The sequence below is a fragment of the Rhinopithecus roxellana genome, chromosome 15 (assembly GCF_007565055.1).
Source record: "Rhinopithecus roxellana isolate Shanxi Qingling chromosome 15, ASM756505v1, whole genome shotgun sequence".
NCBI lineage: Eukaryota > Metazoa > Chordata > Mammalia > Primates > Cercopithecidae > Rhinopithecus > Rhinopithecus roxellana.
The window spans coordinates 117,478,650-117,498,136 of record NC_044563.1 but is presented as its reverse complement, the minus strand read 5'-3'; the positions used below and the strand labels follow the sequence as shown (position 1 = coordinate 117,498,136).

General features: G+C 40.7%; 1 protein-coding gene across 8 annotated transcripts in view; it reads right to left on the bottom strand.

The window, feature by feature from the left end:
• The window catches only part of UEVLD (UEV and lactate/malate dehyrogenase domains), a 75,679-nt gene that overhangs the window by 34,179 nt on the left and 22,013 nt on the right, over positions 1-19,487 (bottom strand). For 5 of the 8 annotated variants that reach the window (XM_010370176.2, XM_030917624.1, XM_030917623.1 and 2 more), the window contains 4 exons: positions 15,526-15,591; positions 10,279-10,442; positions 4,826-4,961; positions 2,707-2,825 (listed from right to left, as the gene is read on the bottom strand). In XM_010370176.2, the coding sequence (XP_010368478.1) occupies positions 2,707-2,825; positions 4,826-4,961; positions 10,279-10,442; positions 15,526-15,591 (485 nt within the window). Of the gene's footprint in view, positions 1-1,434; positions 1,787-2,706; positions 2,826-4,825; positions 4,962-10,278; positions 10,443-13,911; positions 13,972-15,525; positions 15,592-19,487 lie in introns of those variants that run through there. The other 3 variants (XM_010370179.2, XM_030917626.1, XM_010370180.2) reach the window with 2 other exon arrangements.

Genomic DNA, 19,487 nt, shown 5'->3' with positions numbered 1-19,487 from the left:
AGTTGCTGGGACTATCCGTATGCACCACCACACCTGGCTAATTTTTAATTTTTGTAGGCCGGGTGCAGTGGCTCACACCTGTAATCCCAGCACTTTGGGAGGCTGAGGCAGGGAGATCACCTGAGGTCAAGAGTTCAAGACCAGCCTGCCCAACATAGCGAAACCCCCTCTCTACTAAAAACGCAAAAATTAGCTGGGTATAGTGGCACGTGCCTGTAATCCCAGTTACTCGGGAGGCTGAGGTAGAAGCATCGCTTGAACCCGGGATATGGAGGTTGCAGTGAGCTGAGATCATGCTACTGCACTCCAGCCTGGAAGACAGAGTGAGACTCCATCTCCAAAAAAAAAAAAAAAAAAATTGTAGAAATGGGGATCTCGTTGTGTTGCCCAGGCTGGTCTCAAACTCCTGGGCTCAAGTGATTCTCCTGCTGTGGCCTCCCAAAGTGCTGGTAGTATAGGTGTAAGCCACCAAGCCCAGCCCAAAAATGGCAAATTTTCCACCCAGACAATTCACAGACAAATAATGACAGTGAGATTCTTCTAACAGTTTAAAAACATGGCCAGGAGCAGTGACTCAGGCCTGTAATCCCAGCACTTTGGGAGGCCAAGGCAGGAAGATAGTCTGAACCAGGGGTTCAAGACCAATCTAGACAACACAGGGAGACCTATCTCTACAAAAAAATTAAAAATTACCTAGGTGTAGTGGCATACCCCTGTGGTCCCAGCTACTCAGGAAGCTGAGGTGGAAGATCTCTTAAGCCCAGGAAATAGAGACTGCAGTGAGCCATGATCACACCAGTGCACTCCAACCTGGGCAACAGAGAGAAACCTGGTCTCAAAAACAAAAACGAAAAACCATGACTTTCAGATGCCTTCTTGTGCTTACCAAAAGACAAATAATTACAAATAAATAAAGCTTGGTACTGTTAGGGATGTCAAAAATCAGGTTGATGTGCATGTTATTAGCAGCATAAATTAGTTCTGCCTTTCTGAAGAGCGATCTGGCACTATGTCATAAATGCTATAAAAACCATTCATGCCCTCTGACTCACTAGTACTATTTTTTAAAATTATGTACAACCAGGCCGGGTGCAGTGGGGCATGCTTGTACTCCCAGCACTTCGGGAGGCTGAGGCAAGAGGATTGCTTGAGCCCAGAAATTCAAGACCAGCCTGGGAAACATGGCGAAACCCTGTCTCTACAAAAAATACAAGAATCAGCGGGGATGGTGGCTGGCGCCTGTAGACCCAGCTATTTGGAAGGCTGAGGTGGGAGGATGGCTTGAGCTGGGGAGGCAGAAGGTGCAGTAAGCTGAGATTGCACCACTGCTTTCCAGCCTGTGTGACAGAACATGACCCTGTCTAAATAAAATAAAATAAAATAAAATAATGTATGACCAAATAAAAATGCAGATGAAAAAAATAAGCAACTTGAAATGTTTATAGAAGCATTTATTTAGGGACAAAAGACTGAATACAACTCAAATTCTAATTAAGAGGTAATAGCAGGCCAGGTACGGTGGCTCACACTTGTAATCCCAGCACTTTGGGAGGCCAGGGCAGGTGGATCACTTGAGGTCAGGAGTTCGAGACTAGCCTGGCCAACGTGGCAAAACACCGTCTCTGCTAAAAATACAAAAATTATCTGGGCGTCGTGGCACATGCCTGTAGTCACAGCTACTCTGGAGGCTGAGGCAGGAGAATCGCTTGAACCCAGGAGGTAGAGGCTGCGGTGAGCCAAGATCATACCACTATACTCCAACCTGGGCAACAGAGCGAGACTCCACCTCAAAAAAAAAAAAAAAAAAAAAAAAAAAACAAGAGGTAATAGTGTATTATAGCGTATTCAAATGGAGGGTGAAAAAAATAAAACTATAGCATGCCAAAAGTTGGCATATTTAACTCTGAGCAGCCAGCTTTTAAGATATTCTAACTCCATGGATATAATTTATTTGCTGAAGTAGAACCCACCTCCAAGACATATGTGAGTCTTAAATGGAAAGGGAAGAATTTAGATGGCAAAACAATCCAATATATACAGAAAAGAAAAACTAATGCCAGCCACCAAATAAATATATAGAGGGACAGCTATTCTATTCAGGGCTACATCTCTCAAATGACAAAAGACATGCTGTTGTCATGATACTGGGCTCTGGAGGGAGGGCAGGTCTTTTGAACCTCTCTGGAAGGGAATTTAAGCCTTTCTGCAAACAATTTATGCAGAGACTAGTGAAAACGACTGATGAAGAAATAAACCCTAAACTAGTGTAAAATATCAGTTCAGAAACTATGATCCTAAAAGAAAGTAATTATATAAGAAAAGGCAATCTTTTTTTTTTTAAAAAAAGCTGATTTTAGAAAGAGCGGAAATTATTATATTAAATATGAGTTTAATTAAAATGGCATGATTCAGAAAATATAAAAGAATTTGTGACTAAGTCATATGAATGTCAAGTTGAGGTTTCCCTTGGATGAGGATAAGCCCATTGTTCAAATCACTTTTTCTAAGCCTAACTACTAATTAAGAGGCAACATCACTTATGAAAGCTTTCAGCTATTTTTTTTTGTCAACTTACTAAATATATTTTAAGCCAAAATAAGGTTTTCCCACATGACAAAATGAAGGCATTTTTTGGTGTGTAAAACATAACCTGCCTAGAAGTGTGGCACTATGATAGATGTCTTTATAAGCACTATGTTTACATACCTTTGCTGAAATTGCTAATGTGCAGGCAATACCCAGCTCTCCACCTCCAACCACAGTAATTTTATTGACTGTTTTATTCTCATGATTTGCCCAGCTCTTTGAATTTATACCTGAAACACCTAGAAAGAAAAGTGGATTATCCTGAGAATTCAATATCAACAATTTTTTTAGGATCCTTTAAAAAAATATATAGCAGGCTTCCTAGCTTAGAGAGAAAATATGGTGCTACTCCATAATGGGCAAAAAATACTACTGAACAAATGAATGCAAGGAAGACAGATGTCTCCTATTAAATATTCAACTGGCCGGGCGCGGTGGCTCAAGCCTGTAATCCCAGCACTTTGGGAGGCCGAGACGGGCGGATCACGAGGTCAGGAGATCGAGACCATCCTGGCTAACACGGTGAAACCCCATCTCTACCAAAAAATACAAAAAACTAGCTGGGCGAGGTGGCGGGCGCCTGTAGTCCCAGCTACTCGGGAGGCTGAGGCAGGAGAATGGCGTAAACCCGGGAGGCGGAGCTTGCAGTGAGCTGAGATCTGGCCACTGCACTCCAGTCCGGGTGACAGAGCGAGACTCTGCCTCAAAAATAAATAAATAAATAAATAAATAAATAAATAAATTTTAAAAATAAATAAATAAATAAATATTCAACTAAATAGAAATTATCCTTCTAAAGAGAACATATCTTTGTAAACACTTTTAAAATATATAAGACTCTAAAAAAGTAGGATTTCCATAATTCTGAAAAATATTCCAACTCATTACTCTGGTCTACAATAAAAAAATATGTCTAACACCTTACCAAAATGTTTCAAACATAGGTATTTGCTTTCATCCTTAATGAGAATCATGGAGAATCATAGATATTCTGGTCCAATATACTGAATAAGCCAACAAGCTACATATACATATGAAAAAAGGTTTGGGATCATTAACATATGTCAAGTGGTTTTGAACAATACAAGAATTGTATTATCTGTTTAACACTAATTCTTTACACTTTTAGAAACCTGGCCAGGCACGGTGGCTCATGCCTGTAATCCCTGAACTTTGGGAAGCCAAGGTGGGAGGATCACCTGAAGTCAGGAGTTCAAGACCAGCCTGACCAACATGGCAAAACCTCATCCTTATCAAAAATACGAAAATTGGCTGGGCATGCCTGTAGTCCCAGCAACATGGGAGGCTGAAGCAGGAGAATCGCTTGAACCCAGGAGGCAAAGGTTGCAGTGAGCCCAGGTACCACTGCACTTCAGCCTGGGTGACACAGTGAGACTCCATCTCAAAAAAATAAACAAACAAATAAAAAATATTTATTGGAATTACATGGTAATACCCTATGATAGAGGCAAAGGAATTTCTTTCTTTTTTTTTTTTTTTTTTTTTTTTGAGACGGAGTCTCGCTCTATCGCCCAGGCTGGAGTGCAGTGGCCAGATCTCAGCTCACTGCAAGCTCCGCCTCCCGGGTTTACGCCATTCTCCTGCCTCAGCCTCCCGAGTAGCTGGGACTACAGGCGCCCGCCACCTCGCCCGGCTAGTTTTTTGTATTTTTTAGTAGAGACGGGGTTTCACGGTGTTAGCCAGGATGGTCTCGATCTCCTGACCTCGTGATCCACCCGTCTCGGCCTCCCAAAGTGCTGGGATTACAGGCTTGAGCCACCGCGCCCGGCCATCTTTTTTTTTTTTTTTGAGATGGAGTCTTGCTCTGTTGCCCAGGCTGGAGGGCAGTTGTTTAATCTCAGCTCACTGTAACCTCTGCCTCCTGGGTTCAAGTGATTCTCCCACCTCAGTCTCCCAAGTAGCTGGGATTACAGGCACCCACCACCACGCCCAGCTAATTTTTTTATTTTTAGTAGAGATGGGGTTTCACCATGTTGGCCAAGCTGGTCTCGAACTCCTGACCTCAGGTGATCTGCCTGCCTCAGCCTCCCAAAGTCCTGGGATTGCAGGGGTGAGCCACTGTGCCTGGCCTGAGGCACAGGAATTTCTTATTTCAAAAACAGATGTACATATGCACACAAATTTATTTATAAAAATCAAGTGGCAGAAAGTAAATGATTTTTGTGAGAAACTGGTAACTCATAACTCTCAAGACAATCTGCCTGACAAATATACAAACCTTCAGTGATTTTTGCAATATAGGCTAGCAAGTCTACCTGCCGTGCCTCATCAGATGATGGTAGAGAATACAGGGGAAGTTCCTCTTGAAACTTGGCAATCATTTCTTTAATTAATCCAACAATGACAGATTTAGGCTGTAGAATACACAAAAAACAGAAAAGTTACACAAAAATTTTGCTGAACAATACTACCTTTGTTGAGGCAGGAGTATCACTTGAGCCCAGGAGTCTGAGATGCAGTGAGTTATGGTTGCACCACTACACTCCAGCTTGGGCAACAGAGTGAGACTTCATCTCAAAACAAAACAAACAAAAAAACTTTTAACCTATACAGTCTTTTAGAGTTAGTCAAAAAGAAGTATTCAATCATGTTCTCATTTTTTGAAAACCATCATACAAATTATATGATACTTTTAACTGTTGCAATGCTTTTCACTGAAAAATTATTGAATACTTTTAACTGAAAAATAAAGGAAGAAGAAATGCTAATTCAACATTTCCCAAAAGTAGAAAAATAGCATGACTGTGCTTAATAGCCTAATACCTAGGTTTGGAAACTTTTTTTTTTAACTTTCATTTTGAAATAATTTCAGACTTACAGAAAAGTTGCAAAAATAGTACATATACTCTTCACCCAGATTACTCAAATGTTAACATTTTATCACATTTGCTTGTTTAGTCTTTCTTTCTCTAGTTTTTCTGAACTGAACAAGTAAACTGCAAACATGATGTCCTTTTACCCCTAAGTACTTTAATGTACATTTCCTAAAAGAAAAAGACATTTTCCTTTTAACTATTATCAAATCAGAAAATTAGCACTGATAAAATACTATCTAATCTGGTACTATATTCTTTTAATGTAATTGGTTAAGCAACCTTGATGAAATTCACTAACCTGTCTTAGCTTCAATGTCATCAGTAATACAATGTGAATAATAAATCCCAAATGGTTGTTATGAGCAGTAAATGAGTCAATGAATGCAAACTATAAGCCGTAAGTGTAAAACAGATGTTTATTATTATTCTTAGCAATATTTAGTAGTATGCTCATTTTTAAAGTGCTTAATTTCTCAGAGTGTGGGTTTCACTATTTATAAAGTAAGGAGATGAGGCTATTAGGGCCAAGAATTCAAATACCTTTGGGGACCAAGCAGACAACATTAAATGTGTGAAGCTGGCAAGTATAAGAAAATCTGGAGAGACGGTTATTGTGGCAAATTGGAAAGAGCATGCTGATAGGCATTCAAATTTACATTAAGAACAAAACAAAACAAGGTAAAACAAAACGAACTGTGCTGTTCAAACAAATTCTATAGGCCTAACGCGGCCCTCTGAATCTCTTGAAGAAACTGCAATCCCCGGCCTAGATGACCTCTAGATTCCTTCTAGCTCCAAAGTTCTATATAATTATGCTACACAATTATAATTCCAACTGCATGTGGAACTTAAAGGTACTGCAGTACTTTTTTTTTTTTTAAAGTAAAGAACATATTTGAACCACATAAACAAACAAAAAGGTATTACATAAGAAAAACTAACGTAACAATTTATGTAAGTACCTAACATATGAGCATGCTCTTACATCTAAAACAAAAAATAAAAAGGTAACATTGGTACTACAAGTACACATTTGACAAGTGTGCATTAAAGAATTTTTTTTTTTTTTTTTTTTTTTGAGACGGAGTCTCGCTCTGTCGCACAGGCTGGAGTGCAGTGGCCAGATCTCAGCTCACTGCAAGCTCCGCCTCCCAGGTTTACGCCATTCTCCTGCCTCAGCCTCCCGAGTAGCTGGGACTACAGGCGCCCGCCACCTCGCCCAGCTAGTTTTTTGTATTTTTTAGTAGAGACAGGGTTTCACCGTGTTAGCCAGGATGGTCTCGATCTCCTGACCTCCTGATCCGCCCGTCTCGGCCTCCCAAAGTGCTGGGATTAAAGGCTTGAGCCATCGCGCCTGGCCTAAAGAATTCTCTAATATAGGGTAAGCATGGTGGCTCACGCCTGTAATCCCAGCACTTTGGGAGGCCAAGGCAGGCGGATCATGAGATCAGGAGATCAAGACCATCCTGGCTAACACGGTGAAACTCTGTCTCTACTAAAAATACAAAAAAAAAAAATATATATTAGCCGGGCATGGCGGCAGGCGCCTGTAGTCCCAGCTACTCAGGAGGCTGAGGCAGGAGAATGGCCTGAACCTGGGAGGAGGAGCTTGCAGTGAACGGAGATCGTGCCACTGCACTCCTGGGCAACAGAGTGAGACTCCATCTCAAAAAAAAAAAAAAAAAAAAAAAAAAAGAATTGTCTAATATAAACCCATTTAAAATGTGGAGAATACTTTTTCAAGATACAGAAAATAATTGTTATGATAGGCATACCCACAATTCTTATAAAAACATGCTTGCAAGGATAAAATCCACCTGAGCACTCATTTCTCAGATACACCAATGCTATAAAATTGTTAAGCACTGAATATTGCCACCCACTTTTGCAATGTTTGAGTTTCAACACTGATTGGTATGAATTCTGAATTACACAATTAATTACTGTTATTTTTCAGTCTTTCTGCCATGTTGCATATAGAAGGCATGTATTTAATATGAATACTTAAAACAGCAACATTATTTGTAGCAAAGTCACTTCCCTGTGTTCATTTTTCCTTTAAAGGCACTGTATTTAGAAAATAGTTATTACAACAAACAGTGCTTTGGAAGATCTGAAACTCCAAATCAATGTGCTCTATCAACCATAAGCAGATCTAAGAAGCCCTGACTGAAAAGAACAGAAATGTAAAAAGCTGATAAATTCAAAGATTATAAAATTGGTTTATTGTAAAAGCAATTCAAGAATACCCAGTTAAAATCCTATCCCAATGCTACCCAATACAACCAAGAAGCAGTTAAGCACTTTTACATTAGGAACAAGGACATAAAACAAGACACCACATCAAGGCTGTGATTCAAACTCAAAAAGGGAAAGGACTCTTACGTCTCCTTCAAGTCAGTACAGAGGGCATCATAAGATCAAAGCACTGTGCCAGGTATCACAGTACGCTGCAGTACTTTTAAACAGGGCAATTTAAATAATGTAATATCTTTTTAAGACTAATTTTAAGGCGGGACATTGTGGCTCGCACCTGTAATCCCATCACTTTGGGAGGTTGAGGTGGGAGGATGCCTTGATCCCAGGAGTTCAATACCACCCTGGACAACATAGGGAGATCCTGTTTGCACAAAAAATTAAAAAATTAGTGGGGCATGGTAGACCATGCTTGTAGTCCCAGCTACTCAGAAGGCTGAGGTGGGAAACTCACTTGAGCCCAGGAATTTCAGGGTGCAGTGAGCTCTGATTGTGCTACTGCACTCCAGTGTGGGTGAAGACAGCATTACCCTGTCTGAAAAAAAGAGACTAGTTTTAGCTTATAATAAAGAGGCTCAGAGCAGTAAAATAAAATCAGAACTGTCTAAACTAAACTTAAGCACAACCTTCACTAGATTATAAGACTATCCCTGAGGATTTATTAAACAAAAAAAATTATGAAAAGAGATCCCAATGAAAACCAGAGAGAAGAAACAGGATACATAAATTCCTGCAACATGGTACAGATGTCACAAATACTACTCGAGGATAGTTTTGTTTTGTTTTGTTTAAAAAAGGGTGTAACAGTGGATGGAGGAGAGAAACAGACAATTCAAAAAGGAAGAAACGTATGACGGATAAGTAAATGAAAATGATTTCAATTTCTCAAATAACCAAACAACTGAAAATTAAGAGTAAGATCCATTTTTGTCCTTCCAATTGACAAATTTTTATTATGCCCCATTCATCACATTTAACTGGCAATCTTATTTAAATCATCAGGTAATGCAAATAACATAAATGTTCATAAAGTAAAATGTCAGCTCCTACTACTGATAATCCGAAGTATGTCCGTTGTTTTTCTTTTTTTTTTTTTTTTGAGACGGAGTCTCGCTTTGTCGCCCAGGCTGGAGTGCAGTGGCACCATCTCGGCTCACTGCAAGCTCCGCCTCCTGGGTTCATGCCATTCTCCTGCCTCAGCCTCCGAGTAGCTGGGACTACAGGCACGCACCACCACGCCCGGCTAATTTTTTGTATTTTTAGTAGAGACGGGGTTTCACCGTGTTAGTCAGGATGGTCTTGATCTCCTGACCTTGTGATCTGCCCGCCTCGGCCTCCCAAAGTGCTGGGATTACAGGCGTGAGCCACCACGCCCGGCTATCCTTTGTTTTTCTATTTCTTTTTTCTTCTTTTTAAATATTTTCTATATAAAAATATAGAAAAACATAAAACAAAGTAAAATGCATCTACAATTATATACCTTCTTATAAGCTGTCTATAAAATAAGAAGTGATAATCCTAAGGCAGTCTTTACTCCAACCTCAATTGACTCCAACATACCCAGCCCTACTATCTTTCTGGGTACATATAAACATATTATAAATTATCCTTTTATAAAACATTTAAATTACAAAAATGAGAGAATACATCATCTAAACCAATGTATAGAAGATAAGCAAAGGTTTGTTTTAAGGATAATACCTTCTATTAGAGAAAAGGTACTGTAAAATAGGTACCCTCCTACACAGATTTCTACTGATTATAGAAATGTATCATTCTGTGTACCCTTTTGGAGGCCAATTTGGTAATATATAAGAAAATCTTGAAAATATTTAAAATCTTTGATCCAATAATTCTACTCCAAGAGATTTATCATTAGGAAATTATCAAATGTATATTGGATATATACAAACATTCACATTTAAAAAGGTTCATAATTAAATGTTTTACAATAGGGCAATTTGTAAATACAATACGTAACATCCTTATGCTGGATCATCAGGCAACCATTAAAAACCATGTATTTTGAAAATAGTTTTACATGGAGAAATGCTCAATATAATGGTCAATGAAAAATGAAGAATACAAAATTATATAACATGAGGACATAAAACAAATACTACAGTTACATAGATCAATGTGGATGACTTTTTAAAACAATATTGGTTAAAACAAAGCATGTCACAAAAGATTCCATACTGTATGATTCAACTTATATGAAAGTCAAAAACAGGCAAAACTACAAATAAATATATATTACACAAAAATCTGTAATAGGAAGGGACTTGGAAATAATGCCCCAATTACTTGCTAGTAGCTCTTCCTGTACTTTCTCAAGTGGGAAACGACTATAAAAAGACAGGGAGCAAACAACAGCTGGCTCCAAAACCTGGAGGGAGCAGCTTTGTACAGGCAGTTGTCATCAGGGTTCTGGGACTTGGGCAAGCCTAGACAGCTCAATTTCAAATTAATTCCAAAGACCACATGAAGAATATCATTGAAAGAAGATGCAGTATCATACCTATTTGTATCGGCAGAATCAATTATAAGTATTAAAAAGAAAAAAAAGCTTTCTGTAGAAAATTCAAATTGATCTTACATGGCTCCAGTTTTGGAGATAAGGCAAATATATTCTGCCTTGAGCATCCACATGTTTTCCGACTGAGATTTCCATATTTGCAGTTGGCTTCAAGAAGCAAATAGGCGGAGCAAAAGGGTAAGAATCCAAAATCCAGAAACGAATTGGTATGTTATATGTATTACCTATTTGAGACAAAAGAAACATATCTTCAAACAATAATAAAACACACACATTATACTCATGATATAGCTAGGTGGCATTTTAAGAAATGAGTAGGCTGGGTATGGTGGCTGAAGCCTATAATCCCAGCACTTGGGAGCAGATCTCATGAGCCCAGGAGTTTGAGACCAGCCTAGGCAACATGGAGAAACCCCATCTCTACAAAAAATTTTAAAATTAGCTGGGTGTTGTGGCACACACCTACAGTCCCAGTTACTGGGGAGGCTGAGATGGGCAGATGACTTGAGCCCAGGAGGTCAAGTTTGCATTAAGCCATGATTGTGCCACTGCCCTCTAGCCTGGGTGATGGAGTGAGACCCTGTCTCAAAAAAAAAAAAAAAAAAAAAAAAGAAAAGAAATGAGTAGTCTAGTCAGGTTTACATATAAAGGATTAATGTTAATTGAGGTCTATTCCTCCCATTTCATCCACATTCACATTGGAAATATGTTCCTTTTAGAGCACTGGTACAACACTTGAGTAAGTTTAATTACAGATCACAAGGACAGGAGATGGATACCATTCTGGCTAACACGGTGAAACCCCGTCTCTACTAAATACACAAAAATTAGCCGGGTGTGGTGGCAGGTGCCTGTAGTCCCAGCTACTCGGGAGGCTGAGGCAGGAGAACCGCATGAACCTGGGAGGTGGAGCTTGCAGTGAGCTGAGATCACGCCACTGCACTCCAGCCTGGGCGACAATGCGAGACTCCGTCTCAAACAAAACAAAACAAAACAACGCCCAAATCATCCACCCTGCCTCTCAAAAAAAAAAAAAAAAAATCAAATTTTCAAAAATGTTTACTAATATAGCCAGAGTGGCAGCCCAAATCCTGATAAGAGTTGCTTCCTACATTAATCACTACACATTAAAGAAAAGCAAAGAAATGTCTATTGAAGGCCAGGTATGGTGGCTCACGCCTGTCATCCCAGCACTTTCGAGGTGGGTGGATCACTTGAGGTCAGGAGTTCGAGACCAGCCTGACCAACATGGTGAAACCCCGGTAAGGAGTTTGAGACCAGCCTGACCAACATGGTGAAACCCCGTCTCTACTAAAAATTCAAAATGTTAACTGGGCATGGGGGCAAGCACCTGTAATCCCAGATACTTGGAAGGCTGAGGCACGAGAATCGCCTGAACCCAGGAGGCGGAGGCTGCAGTGAGCCAAGATTGCGCCATTGCACTCCAGCCAGGGTGACAGCCCAAGACTCTGTCTCAAAAAACAAAACAAAAAATGTCTATTGAAAGTATTCCCCTGGTTGATCAAGGATCTGCCTCCACCAATACCCCTCCCCAGCAGTATTCATGCATTTTAACAGCCCATGACTGGCAAAGCAATTGGTGACTCAGATTCCTGTGTCTAAATGATAAGATTTCACCACTAGTTCACTAGTCTCTTCTTCCTTCCCTCTTTCCCATCAGCAAATACCTTGACTCCTACCCTGCACATCTAGCTTTTAGTAATTCAGCACTGAGGAGTCCAAACTCCTGACACAAAGTCCTCAGATTTAAAGGAATTATATCATGAGAACATAACTTCAGTTGGATGTAAACAAAGTTTAGATAGGTGTGATCTTAAGACAATACATTGCTAGGCCAAAATGTGCGGATAGCTTGAGTCCAGGACTTCAAGACCAGCCTGGGCAACAAAATAAGACCCTGGTGTGGTAGTGCACATCTGTAGTCCTAGCTACTCAGGAGGCTGAGGCAGGAAGAATGCTTGAGCCCAGAAATTTGAGGTTACAGATAGCTATGATCACACCACTGTACTCTAGCCTAGGAAACAGAGCAACACCCTCTCTCTTAAAAGAAAAAGAAGATTATATACGTCTCTAAAAAATGAGTGTTTGAAGAAAAAGTATCATTATGTCTTTTTTTTTTTTTTGAGACAGAGTCTCACTCTGTCGCCCAGGCTGGAGTGCAGTGGCGCGGTCTCGGCTCACTGCAACCTCCGCCTCCTGGGTTCAAGCAATTCTCTGCCTCAGCCTCCCAAGTAGCTGAGAATACAGGCACCTGCCATCACGCCCAGCTAATATTTTGTATTTTTAGTAGAGATGGGGTTTCACCATCTTGGCCAGGCTGGTCTTGAACTCCTGATCTCGTAATCCGCCCACCTCAGCCTCCCAAAGTGCTGGGATTACATGCGTGAGCCGCTGTGCCTGGCCAATTATGTCTTAACACAATGTTGGCTGTATAAGAAATAATACCAAAAATTTCTAGAGATAAATATAAGGTAATATTAACAGAAGTTTCATGTAGATGGGAGGTTAGATATAGGCTTCACTTCATCCCTTCCCAAATGTTTAAATTTTTTTTAGCATAAGCATGTATAAATCATTGCACTAATAAAACTAGTTAACTAAAAGAGAGTAATAAAGGCAGACAAAGCCTGGCACAGCGGCTTACACCTGTAATCCCAGTACTTTGGGAGGCGGAGGTGGGCAGATCACCAGAGGTTGGGAGTTCAAGACCAGCCTGACCAACATGGAGAAACCCCGTCTCTACTAAAAATACAAAATTAGCTGGGCATGGTGGTGCATGCCTGTAATCCCAGCTACTCAGGAGACTGAGGCAGGAGAATAGCTTGAACCCAGGAGGTGGAGGTTGCGGTGAGCCGAGATCACGCCATTGCACTCCAGCCTAGGCAACAAGAGTGAAACTCCATTTCCAAAAAAAAAAAAAAACCAAAAAATATAAAGGCAGACAAATAGTAATGGCCACATTTACTGAGCATTTACTATATGCCAGGCACTATGCCAAGAGTTTTACTTACTGTAATTCATTTAAGCCTTACAACTCTGAGGTGGGCTCTAGTATTGGCCCATTTTACAGATGAAAAAGATAATATACATTCTGACCTTCTGATCAGCAGGAAATAACTAGCGTGTATTCACATTGAGTTGATACAATTCCAAAGCAAAGGAAAAGTAGAATGCAGAAAAAAAAAGGTGGGGGGAGCACCTGAGGAAGACCCCAGCATAAGAATCAATGACATAACTCAATGACTGCAGGGCAGGCATAGTGCCAATGAGCAGGATTTTATGGTATTCAGATAACCTTTCTTCCCTCATGTTACCTCCCTACTCTGTATTAGAAACTGAAATGCTACTAAGCAGTAGTTCATTTAAATTCACAAGCTCCTCTGTAAATATGCAACTACCCTTGAAAACACTGGGGTGGGTTAAGAATTGACCTTTATCTCTCAGAATGAATCACCTTCATCAGTTTCCTTCCTTCTTCCTCTCCCTTCCTCCTTTCCCTAATACCCTTCCCTTTCCTTTCTTTTCAACACCTAACCAAGATAAATTCAGAATACAACTTAAGGGGAACAGGTCTGAGTAAAATTCTCTACACAGCCAGGAAACAGTCTGAAAGCGTGGCAGGGAAAAGCAAGGAAAGAAAAGAAAAATCAACTCTATGCGTGTTCTGCCTACCTCACTCTGCAATCTCTGCATGGATCCCATGGCTAGCTGCATTCATCTCCATCCATTCTCCTATGCATAAAAACAAAATGAATTCCTACGTATTTCCTGAGTGCCTATTATTGCAAAAGGAGGTATCATGGTGGGACATACATAGACGGAGAACAAAACATGAGTGCATCTCTAGCAACAAGTCATCACTGGGGGTGGGGAGTGGGGAATTAAGGGGGTTTGTGATAATCCAGGAGCTCACAAAGAAGCACCTACTTCGAAAGAAGTCCCCCCAAATGCAGCTTCCTAGTGTCTTTTGGGCAGTGTATTCTCATTGTACAATGCTGAACTCTTTTTAGGAGATCGAAGTTACGCTGCTGTCTCCCTATTTGGTTTCCAAATCTTTCTCAGCCCCCCTTTCAGTGTATCTTTAATGCCCCAGTAAGCCACTTATTCCTAAGCCCTTCAGTCAATAATCAAACTAACTCAACTATTCAACAAATACCAAAAATTTTCTTTAAGCACATAACTGTATATTGGCAATTATGGATGTTATTCTTCCTGGGATTATTTGCATTTCAAAAGAACGTGAACTTTTTTTTTTTTTTTTTTTTGAGACTGAGTCTCACTCCGTCACCCAGGCTGGAGTGCAGTGGCATGATCTCGGCTCACTGCAACCTCTGCCTCCCGAGTTCAAGAGATTCCCCTGCCTCAGCCTTCTGAGTAGTTGGGATTACAGGCCGTGCCATCAGGCCTAATTTTTGTATTTTTAGTAGAGATGGGATTTCACCATGTTGGCCGGGCTGGTCTCGAACTCCTGACCTCAAGTGATCTGCCCACCTAGGCCTCCCAAAGTGCTGGGATTACAGGCATAAGCCATCACACCCGGCAAGAACAGTGAATTTCTAATAGTGAAATTTCAGGCACCACTTCAGAGAAATATTTGGAAACAAAGATTCACTGGTGTTCTTAAAATCATATATATATAAGCAATCTCTTGTGATTCTTATCTGAAAGGTTAGTCCTTGTTGAACACAGGAGAAGTAGGTCTGGAAACATGGGAAGAGTTAAGTATAAGAAAAGTCAGTGATTTGTTTTCCTTTATTTTTGGGCCAACACTTAGCTATTTTAAACTGCTAGGTCACTCTAAAATGTGTTCCTTTCTTTGAGCTTTCATGACCTCTGTGTTGTAAAATTTTCCTATTGGAGTCTGAGTTTCAGGGTAACACTAGCTGTGTGATCTTAGGTAAATCAGACCAGGCTAAGATTCAGTTTCACCTATGGAATGGAGATAATGCTATATCACATAGAGAGGAAAGGAGGGGAACAAAATATAGAAGTAGAAGAAAAAAGTAACTCTCCCCAAGGGCAGGTCTATGTCTGTCTTGCTTTCCTTTGTACCCTGGAGCCTACCAGAGTAGTGGGCACATAGTTGACAATAAGTATTTGTTGAATTGAACTGAACTTGTTGACATTAATATAGGCTTTCCTTGACTGGAACAGATCCAGTAAGGTTCTGTATAGGTCATATATCTGTAACAATACTTTAAGAATGTTATGGCATAAACAAATGTAAGTTATTAAATGAACTGCTCTTTTAGAAAACTCACACGTTTTTTCAACTTCCACACTTACCCTGATACATCACAGGAATTGTGCCGGTAAAATTCAGCAGGTCTTTCTGGGAACTATCTTTAAAAACTAGAAGAAAAAAAAAAGACCCAAAATGTGCAATCAGAAAGAGAAAGAACTGTAGTAAAGTATGTAAGTGTACACGTGTGTGCTCATGAATACACACACAAATACACACACAATCTCTAAACATAATCTAGGAATCGGTAAATCTGTCAACAAGAGGAAAGGATTAGATGTTGTTTACTTAGAAAGCAGTAACGGTAGCTGAAAGAATACAGGCCTTTGATACTGAAACCCCAAGTTCCAGGGCCACCTTCCCCACTTAAGAGGAATGTGACTTTTGGTGACTTTAATCGTTTTTGATCTTCAGTTTCATCATTTATAAAATAAAGATAATAAGACTGCCTTACCAAGTTGTCATAACGATCATATGAGAGAATGTGAAAACTTTTAAGAAGTATTATAATATTTGGGGCCATTATTAAATAATTGTCACATGTCAGTTGCAAAGTGGTTCCACTCCTCTCACCTCGGCGTCAACACCTACCTCCACTACGCCCCCTGTCAGCAGGAAGAAGCCAGAGTGATCGACGGCCTTTTCCCATTTTCATTAGCCAACACCTTAAGATTAAGGTGTTTTAAAAACCCAAAGGGAGGGATTGAAATTGCCTTTGCAAAATTATCACTGAGACAGCAAAAGAGATCTAACCTAACCGACTCCATCTTCCTTCTAAACTTTAAGCTGTCCTTGTTCTTTCCTGGGCATAGGCTGAACTCACTTTGGAAAGAACTTAATTTATAATTTATAGTTTAAAACAAAGACAATAACAGCCCTTTCACAAAACAAACTTCCTTCTTGCCTGGGGACTAGACTGCCCTTGTAGGACTAACAAATTAGCCACAAAATTAAAAATTATGGTTTATGGCCGGGCGCAATGGCTCACACCTGTAACCCTAGCACTTTGGGAGGCTGAGGCAGGTGGATTACTTGAGGTCAGAAGTTCAAGACCAGCTTGTGCAACATGATGAAACCCCATCTCTACAAAAATACAAAAATTAGCTGGGTGTGGTGGGTCCGAGCTGCTCGGGAGGCTGAGGCAGGAGAACAACTTGAAGCCAGGAGGCAGAGGTTGCAGTGAGCCAAGATCGCGCCACTGCACTCCAGACTGGGCAACAGAGTGCGACTCTGTCTCAGAAAAATAAATAAAGTAAAATAAAATAAAAATTATGGTTTAGTAATCATGCACTTGGAGGCTTACAAGATTCTGGTCCTCCCTAAACTGCTCCTAAGATCAGCGCTTGAGGTATTTTGCAGGCCGTATACTTGATGGATCAGCTGGCACCACCCAGACTGATAAACTAGCTCATCTGATTTTGTGACCCCAACCTGGGAAGTGACTTAGAGCAAGAGGACAACTTCAACTTCCCATGATTTCATCTTCTACCTAACCAATCAGCACTCCTGGCTCACTGGCTTCCCCTACCCACCAAGCTGTCATTAAAAACTGATCTCAGAATGCTCAGGGAGACTGATTTGAGTAACAGTAAAATTCCAGGTCTGGCACAGTGGCTCATGCCTGTAATTCTAGCACTTTGGGAGGCCGAGGTGGGTGAATCACTTGAGGTCAGGAGTTCAAGACCAGCCTGGCCAACATGGTGAAACCTCGTCTCTACTAAAAATACAAAAATTAGCAGGGCACGGTGGCATGCACCTGTAGTTCCAGCTACTGGAGAGGCTGACGGACGAGAATTGCTTGAACCCAGGAGGGGGAGGCTGCAGTGAGCTGAGATTATGCCACTGCACTTCAGCCTGGGCAACAGACAGTGACTACATCTCAAACAAACAAACAAACAAACCTCCAGTCTCCCGCAAAAAAAAAAAAAAAACAAACAAAAAATTATCACATGTAACAAAATCATTTATAGTCACTTTTAGAATCAGAAGAAAAACTGCCAGCATTGCTTTCTAAAGCAACCTGTTAGATCAATAATTACCTTCTTTGGTTTCTCTAATTCCATTATTCTCAACCTTTTTTCAACATTCATATCTCTGAAATTTCAACTTTCCCATCAATAACTGGGACACACTGATAGAGAATCAATGCCCTAATCTCAGGATTGAGTACAGAAAACACTATCTCTGGTCTCAAACAATCAAACTATCTTGGAGTGCAGTCCTTTTAGTACTTCAGTAGCTATATTATTTGAGCAGACCAAGAACAAATTTTAAATAGATTTCATAACCTGTTAGAAAGCAGCAAGAGGAAACCAGGCTGTGTTAGTCTATTCATGTTCCGGTAACAAAATACCATTGACTGGGTGGCTTATAAACAGCAAAATTTATTTCTCACAGTCTAGAGGCTGGAAAGTTTGAGGCCAAGGTGCTATCAGATCTGGTGTCTGGTGAGGGCCTGCTTACTGGTATATATGCAGCTGTCTTTTTGTTGTGTCCTAACATGGTGGGAAGGGCGAGGTGGAAGAAGCAAGGGGTCTCTCTCAGGGCTTTTTTTTTTTTTTTAATGGAGTCTCGCTGTGTTGCCCAGGCAGGCTGGAGTGCAGTGGCGCAATCTCAGCTCACTGCAACCTCCACCTCCCAGGTTCAAGCAATTCTCCTGCGTCAGCCTCCCTAGTAGTTGGGATTACAGGCACCCACCACCATGCCCAGCTAATTTTCTTGTATTTTTAGTAGAGATGGGGTTTCACCATGTTGGCCAGTCTGGTCTCGAACTCCTGACCTCAACTGACACACCCACGTCAGCCTCCCAAAGTGCTGCGATTACAGGTGTGAGTCACTGTGCCCAGCCATGGGCTCTTTCATGAAGACACCAATCTCATTCATGAGGGCCCAAAGGCCCCCCTCCTAATACCATCACCTTGTGGGTTAGGATTTCAGCATATGAACTTGCGGGGACACAAACATTCAGATCATAGCACAGGCTGATACAGAAAACCCAAGGGCCAAGAGTATACGTCAGTATAAGTGTTTACCTTGAATTATATGAAGGAAAGGTAACAATGAATGAAGGGACCACTAGCAAAAACTAAATGGAAACAGGAGTGGAATAGGGTTTATTACTCAAGGACATAGAACCACCTAGAAATATGGTAGAGAAACTACTAGTATGAATATTCATTGTCTAATCAAAATATTTAAAAAGCCAAAATAGAAGTAACTGTGATGCGTTACTGTCATTGTCTTCAATAAAAAATGTACATTGACAATATTAATCCTATAATTTGAGGGTTTAATGGCATTAGAGCTTTCTCTAGACAGGGAAATGAGAATCAGAAGTAATAGACACAATAAAGCATCAAACTATATGGTGAAGAAAGACATTGTATAAGAGTAAGCAAAAATTCTAAATAGATTTGATAACCTGTTAGAAAGGGGAAAGAAGGCCAGGCACAGTGGCTCACGCCTGTATTCTCAACACTTTGGGAGGCCGAGGCGGGCGGATCACTTGAGGTCAGGAGTTGGAGACGAGCCTGGCCAACATGGTGAAACCCTGTCTCTACTAAAAATACAAAAAATTAGCTGGGCTTGGTGGTGCAAGCCTATAATCCCAGCTACTCAGGAGGCTGAGACAGGAGAACTACTTGAACCCGGGAGGTGGAGGTTGCAGTGAGCCAAGATGGCACCACTGTACTCCAGCCTGGGCAACAGGAGCAAAACTCCGTCTCAAAAAAAAAAAAAAAAAAAAATAGAGGAAAGAGACAACAGAGTGCAAGACAGACATGAGTACAAACCCCAACTCCATCCCTTACTAGCTGTGTAATCTTGAGCAAGCTATTTAAAATCCTGGAGTCTCAGTTTACCTGCAAAATAAAGACAATAATACCACACAGCTTTGGTTGTAAAAAAAATATTTAAGATAATATAGACAGGCCAGGCGCAGTGACTCACACCCACAATCCCAGCACTTTGGGAGGTTGAGGCAGGTGAATCACTTGAAGTCAGGAGT